We start from the raw sequence: 7,318 nt of genomic DNA, 5'->3' as shown, positions 1-7,318 counted from the left end.
AGAAAAAGGAATGGAGGTTGCACTACATGGTTTTTGTATCTCTTATTCCTTTCATAATCAGCAAAAAAATCCACATTTCAGGTGATTGGTCCTAACATGTTTCACCAGCCACATTAGTCTACTGGTATACCCAGTAAGCTAATAGAGGTGTGGCTTGAGTTTCAACCCCCCCTCCCTCCCATGGAGGGACTGAATAATAATAATATTTTCTCTCTCTCTTTCTGTCTATTCTTCTTTTACTTTATTATGCATTTCTGATGAGCAGAGATAATATGCAACTACACTTTGAAGCACATGATACATAAATTCTAACAGCTGAGCAGTTATTGTTAATAATTATATGTTTATGTGTTTATTCTTAGACAAACTACACCTGCTAAACAGACTAACAATCATCTTTTTATTTTATATATACATATTGAAAATATTTCAATTAAACTTACTCCATCTGGGTGTCCAATAATGGCCAATGATTTGTATGGATTTCCATCAGCTGGAAGGATGCTAAGTCCAATAAGTTCTTGTGTAGCATAAACAAGATATGGCACATATACTTCCTCTCCTTCAAGAACTTTAACAATTTTTATTCTAGGAATAACAAATAATGAAATGAGGTTTCAGCTAAAACAATGTAAGTAAATTTAATTTCTGAACTTGGTTCATGTTGCTCACATATAATACATTCTGAGTGAATCAACTGAGCTTATATTTTAACAAGTAGTTTACCTTAATGCATACATGGCTGAAGGCAAGTTTTTTCTTTTTCTTATTATTAGCATTATAATTAATATCAAGCCTAATGGAAATAAGGCTGAAGGCAAGTTTTTTCTTCTTCTTCTTCATATTATTATTATTAATATTATCATTAATATATCAAACCTCTATAGAGTCAAACGCATCACCAAAGGTTCAAAGTTCAATGCAAAAAAATTATCAAATCATGCTTTAAACCCATTCATTCATTCCACTCACCAACCATTATTCTTGTAAAGAACCTGTTCCTCATCCCATGCTCACATCTGGCTTATATAGATTCCAGGGATGGCCTTTTATTTGCCATTGTCTCCCTCTACTCTATGAAAACTCTTCTCCACATTAATCTTAACAACCATTCACTGATTGACATGTTTCAATCATATCCCATTCCAGAAACTTGAAAATGACATGCAAATCTTACCTGAATCTTCTCTAAGATATCCTCATCACTTTGAAAACCAAGTGACCAGATCTCCACACAGTAGTCCATATGTGGCCTAATCCAAGCCTTATACAAGGGAACCACCATAACCATACAAGTTAAGGTCCTCCTCATTGCCTCAGTCTACTGTGATGTTCTCCCAATTTTAGCAACATGAAACCCCCCCCCCAAACTTCAAGGCTTTGTCAATGACCACTCCCAGATCTCTCATTTTCTCGATCATCTTCAAAATTTCCCAATTAATTGTATATTCTGTATCCCATCTTCCCATCCTTACATACCAAATTTCAAGACCTTACTGTTGCAACATTAAATAGCAGTTTCACTCACCTACTCATTCATGCAATTATATTACATATATAATTAGATAACCAACAAAATCAAGAAAATTATAAAGGAAAGAAAAGAAAGTATAAAGATGAAATAAAGCAGATTTAACTTTACTTTTACATGTTGAAAGTTTTCCATTTTGTTATATTATAAATTAAAGATGCCAAGAAATTATATTCTTGGTTTCATCCTTTATATCTAACTATAAGCAAACAAGACACTATTGATGTGAAGTCAATAATCTCTATATATGAGTTGCCTGGTCATGAAGTTACTTCATGCGCAAACTTTGTTTTCTTACACTTGGATAAAGGATAAAATCAAGAACATAATTTTTTGGTGTCATCATCATCAAATACCTGACATGTACCTTTCCTTTGAGGGTACATGTCAGGAATTTGAATAGTACTATCTACAGGATGATATAGTCCAACTACAGAAGGGAGAGCTCTCGTTGGCAGACTGAGTCAATTCATGTTGAAGGGGAGAAAGAAATAGGGCGATGTACGAATTGGTCACTAACACGTGAAATCACATGCTTTACATGTAAAATTTTCCAACTGTTATACAAGCAAAATAGTTACCACTTTAAAAACTACAATGATCATAAAAGAGAAGTAAATTTTCCGATGTGTAATAATAAACAAGTCATCCCACAATTTTGTTTGGGTTGCACGATCTTTTGTTAATACCGCACCAATCATATGCACTTCTTAATAGCTGCGCTTTCTTTACTGGCCTACAATCACGCACATCTTTCACTTCTCATTAGTAATTTGTCAAGGATTGTTCATTACGTATCTCAAGTCTTAAATTACTGGTAATTTTTGGTTGATATAATGGGAAAGAAAATGACTCTATATGGGCAGATAACTTTGCACACAAGGAAACCGCTCTTGAGGACAGAAGAAGTGATGGAGAATAGAAGCTTCTTGGTAAGTCATACCTATTTTCAGTTTTTTTTTCTGAAAACTTTAGTTTCCACATATATCTTGCACCACAATTTTTTAGCTTTAATTTTGTGAAAAATGCGAGTTATATTCGAGTAAATACGGTAATTTTTTCAGCTTTCAAATTCTTAAGTATGGATCATTGGTTAAAGACTTAAAGACTGGATTTATAAAATGCACAAAAGAGAGCAATATAGCAGATATAGAAATAAGAAATTTCTCCTCTCATTGATGATAAATTATTTATATTAAATAAAAATGTATAGTATCTTTATAAATTTTGTTCTATTAAAAATAAATCATATTTTTTTTGTTTAAACATACATCTAAATTCAAATAAAACAGACATTTACAATGAAATATATTTTTATTTATTATTATTATTATTTTGATAAGGTAATAATGAAAATTAAAGAAGGGATACACGGATATCTGAAGTTTCAAAAACACTGATCTATGCAAATATTTAGTCTGAAACATAGGTGTACGTTATGCTGCTCGTTTTCTTAAATTCCAATTCGAATCTGGATAGACGAAACAGTGTGATATGCACTTCTTACATTTTTATCAGCGTCATTTCAGTTTCGAATATGAAACATATTGAGTGTATTGTGTATTCTGACTTTGGACAAATTTTTGACTTTGTTTTTAATTGTGTACTTATTTTTGGATTTTTGATAGATAAATAAAATTTTAAAGATAATAGTTTATAAATTATAAACATATTAATCAGAGGCACATTTTTCTAAAATGCCAAAATGACTCATTGGGCAGCATATACTTTACGTCTTATGTTGCCCTCAATAATTATAGTTTACCTTTAATTATCAAAATCTCAAATTATTGTATAAATTAATTATTTATAGTAAAAATTCATAGAAGGCAACTGTTTTAAATTGTTTTTTTTTTTTTAAAATAAGATTTAATTGTTTTAAAACTGTTAAAAATGATAAATAATTAACTCAAAATTAATAATTAAAAAAAAGAATAATTTAAAAAATGAAACTACAATTGATCAAGATCAACTAAAATTACTCAAAAAAGAACAAGAACACCGGATGCATGTTTTAAAATGCATTATATCGGTTATTAAGTTTTTTTGCAAAAGAAAACATAGCATTCAGAGGAAGTTCAGATACTCTATATACAAATAATAATGGAAAATTTGTGAAACAGATTGAATTATTCGCCGAATTTCACAGCGTATTACAAAAACATGTAGAATGCATAAAAAACAATAAAGTTCACGTTCATTATTTAGGGAAATGTATACAAAACAAAATCATTAATATATTGAGTAATGAAATTAAAAAAAAATTGTATCTGAAATAATGAATGCTATGTATTTTTCAATAATTGATTGCATCACTGATATTTCGCGGCAGGAGCAAATGTCCTTAATTGTAAGATATGTTTCTATAAAAGAAAAAAATGAAGAAACCCAAGATATTATACATATAGAGGAAAGATTTCTAGATTTTATTAAAATTAATAATACAACAGAAAGTGGTATGGCTGAAGTAATTTTAAAATTATTAGAAGAAAAAAAGTTAAATATTCAAAATATCCGTGGTCAGGGATATGACAACGGGTCAAATATGAAGGTGAAGAATGCAGGGGTACAAGCACTTTTATTATTATTATTTGACACCTCCAGGGAGTCAAAAGACTCATCGAGGGAAGGCACCTGCTCTACAACTCTGTCTCAACCACTCAATCCACCACCAACTGACCGCAACTACACCAACGGCATCTACTGCCAACCACTGCCACTAGTATTTCCACAGACAACACAAACATTCATGCCCATGGCGGGATTCGAACCCACAGCCTTTTGGCTGGAGAGCAGATACGCTAACCACTTGGCCAGCCAGGTTGGACAAAAGCTTTTAAGGAACACAAATCCTAGAACATATTTTGTTCCATGTTGTATGCATTCCTTGAACTTGGTATTGAGCGATGCAGCAAGCTGCAACGTAGATACGGTTTTATTTTTGACATTATTCAGTCAATCTATAATATCTTTTCTTCATCGATGGGAAGTTCTTCTAAACCACATCCAAAATTTTACTTTAAAACCTTTAATCACGATGAGATGGGAAAGTTGCTTTGAAGCTGTAAAAGTAATATGAAATCAAGTAAAAGAAATACATGAAGTTTAATTTTCATCACAGAAGATGACTTAATTGGGCAACAAGACATTAAAACAAAATTGGAAGCTAGTTCGTTAGCAAAAAAAAATAATTCTTTCAAGTTTATATTTGGCCCATTTGTGGTATGCCATTCTAAGTGAAGTCAATGCATCTAGCAAACAATTGCAAAATATCTCTTACAATATTATGGAAGCCTTGAAATCATTAGATGTCACGAAAAAATTCTTGACGTCATACAGAAGCGAATATAATTTTTTGAAAGTTAAGTAACAAGCCCATAACTTTGCTCTAAATATTGGGTTAAATGCTAATTTCCCAACTAATGACAGCACACAAACTCGACATGTAAAAACTCAATTCAGTTATGAATGTCCTGACAAATCAATTACTAATTTTGAGCGACAGTTTTTTTTTTACGTAGTTCTCGATTCAGCAATAACATCAATTACTGAGAGATTTGAACAGCTAAATAAATATGAATCAATTTTTGGGTTTCTCTTTAACATTCATAACTTAAAATTTGATAATGATACAGTAAAAAAAGCTTGTTTTGACTTAGAAATTGTTCTGTTTGATGGTGATCAAAAAGTTATTTCAGCAATAGATTTATTAGATGAATTAAAAATATTGTCTCGGAGGATATTGAATAATTATTCTCCCTAAGAAGTATTAAATTATATTTGTGCAAATAACTGCATAAGTATTTTTCCAAATGTGCACACATCACTACGAATTCTTTTAACAATCCCAACTACAGTTGCAAGTGCAGAGTGCAGTTTTTCTAAATTAAGACTTATTAAAAATTATTTGAGGTCCACAACATCCCAAGAGAGCCACATTATTTATTCAATAGCCACATTATCTATTGAAAGTGACACAGCTGAGACATTAGATCTAGAAGAAGTAGTAAAGTCTTTTGCCAAAATTAAGGCTAGAAAGGTTTCTTTTTTTTAAATAATTAAAATTGTTAATTCTTAATTTAGATTTTTTCATATTTGTTTTGCCATATTTAATGTGATTTATGTAATATTTATAAACTGTGTTAAAATTATGTACTCATTATATAATAAACACAAAAATATTTTATTTATTTATTCACTATATATATATATATATATATATATATATAATATAGCCTGTGTAGCTCAGTGGATGTGGCATTTGCATACCACGGCGCTTGGCTGCACGAAGGACGACTTGGTTTCGAGTCTAGTTGGCGACTAGAGAAAATTTTTCTAAGCCTTTTTTCGACCGGTTCCTGAGTTAGTCGATCTCTGGCACGGGCAAGCGGGTTTTTCCTCCTGGAAACTTGGGTTTTTCATCCCGTAAACTCAAGAAAATCGACCGTAGAACCCACATTATTTCAGACATTAATTATATTGTGTTAGGTTTAGGGACCATGAGATGGCAACACATTTGAGCTGTCTCTCTTCACTGCGTACCGCTTAATTAGTGATAGCCTTAGGCCATCTATCTCTGATTGGTACCAGTGGAGATTGAACTGCCCACTCAGTCTCCAAAAGTTAGATAGGGCTAAATGGCCTCGCCTACTCCCCGTATACGGGAATAAAAAGGCGTTAGCTGATTTTTTTTTTGATATATATATATCAAAAAAAAAATCAGCTAACGCCTTTTTATTCCCATATACGGGGAGTAGGCGAGGCCATTTAGCCCTTATATATAAATCAGATTTTTATATATACATATACAATTTCAACAGAAGGGCAGAAAAAAAAATCTTGCCCACACTCAAAAATTTGCTGGGGCCGGCACTGATCTCCTAGTCAACCTTACCTACCTTTAGAGACATGAGCCTTGAAGAGAAATGGACTAATATGATCACTCCTGACAAATTCAGGGCATTTGACTAGATCTGATATAGTTGAATAATCCCCCCCCTTTACTGGCCACAAATCCTATCCATAGTTTTCCTGATGGTATTCATTGCTCTTCTCTATTTGATAAACTATGCAGTACTCAAATAATTCGAGATTCAAAATCTTGATTTATAACAAAGTGATCTCCTTACCAGTCTCTGGTAAGTGAACTTTAATGTAGTGAACTTCAATACTACCAACACAGTCTTCTTTTATGAGGAATAAAAGAAATCTCACTTACCCCCCCCCACACACACTCAAATCTCCAGTCACAGGAAATGATTTCTCTTTGACTAACTTATACACCTAGCCTTTCCTGACACAAAAATAAACACTATTATTATTATTATTATTATTATTATTATTATTATTCAGGCCTCCATGGAGTCAAAAGATTCATCGCGAGAGGTCCTTCCTAGGAAACACAAAGTCTATCAAGACTCTGTGCGGGAGGTCTCTCCTAGGAAACACAAAGTCTATCATACCACTCCTTGAACTACACAGACACACACACACACACACACACACACACACACACACACACACACACACACACACACACACACACACACCATCACACCATATGTAGCATCGGTCAGATGAGGGTAATGTTATCTGTAAGAGTAAGCATAGATTTGTTAACAGGCACTTAAAATTCTTTGTGATGACGAGAATAGAACTCAGGTCCATACCCAGAGGCATTTGTCATGTCGTTCTTCCAACAGTGCTATGCCAGTCAGCAACTAGATTTGATTCCAAGTCTTCCTTTGTGCAGTCAAGCACTGTGTTGAGCAAATGCCAATTCCACTG

At 32.6% G+C, this 7,318-nt stretch overlaps 1 protein-coding gene across 1 annotated transcript in view; it reads right to left on the bottom strand.

The window, feature by feature from the left end:
* Positions 1-225: 225 nt before the first annotated feature.
* Positions 226-7,318, bottom strand: part of LOC150107842 (cilia- and flagella-associated protein 251-like) — a 619,793-nt gene continuing 612,700 nt past the window's right edge. The window contains exons 20-21 of the mRNA XM_090392197.1: positions 444-588; positions 226-315 (exon numbers count right to left, since the gene is read on the bottom strand). Of these exons, the coding sequence (XP_090248323.1) occupies positions 226-315; positions 444-588 (235 nt within the window). The remainder of the gene's footprint in view (positions 316-443; positions 589-7,318) is intronic.

Source organism: Typopeltis vanoorti, chromosome 4 (genome assembly GCF_054136105.1).
Source record: "Typopeltis vanoorti isolate ZY-2024b chromosome 4, IOZ_Tvanoo_1.0, whole genome shotgun sequence".
In the NCBI taxonomy this organism is placed as follows: domain Eukaryota; kingdom Metazoa; phylum Arthropoda; class Arachnida; order Uropygi; family Thelyphonidae; genus Typopeltis; species Typopeltis vanoorti.
Note: the sequence above shows the minus strand (reverse complement) of the source record. Positions and strands in the feature narration are given on the sequence as shown.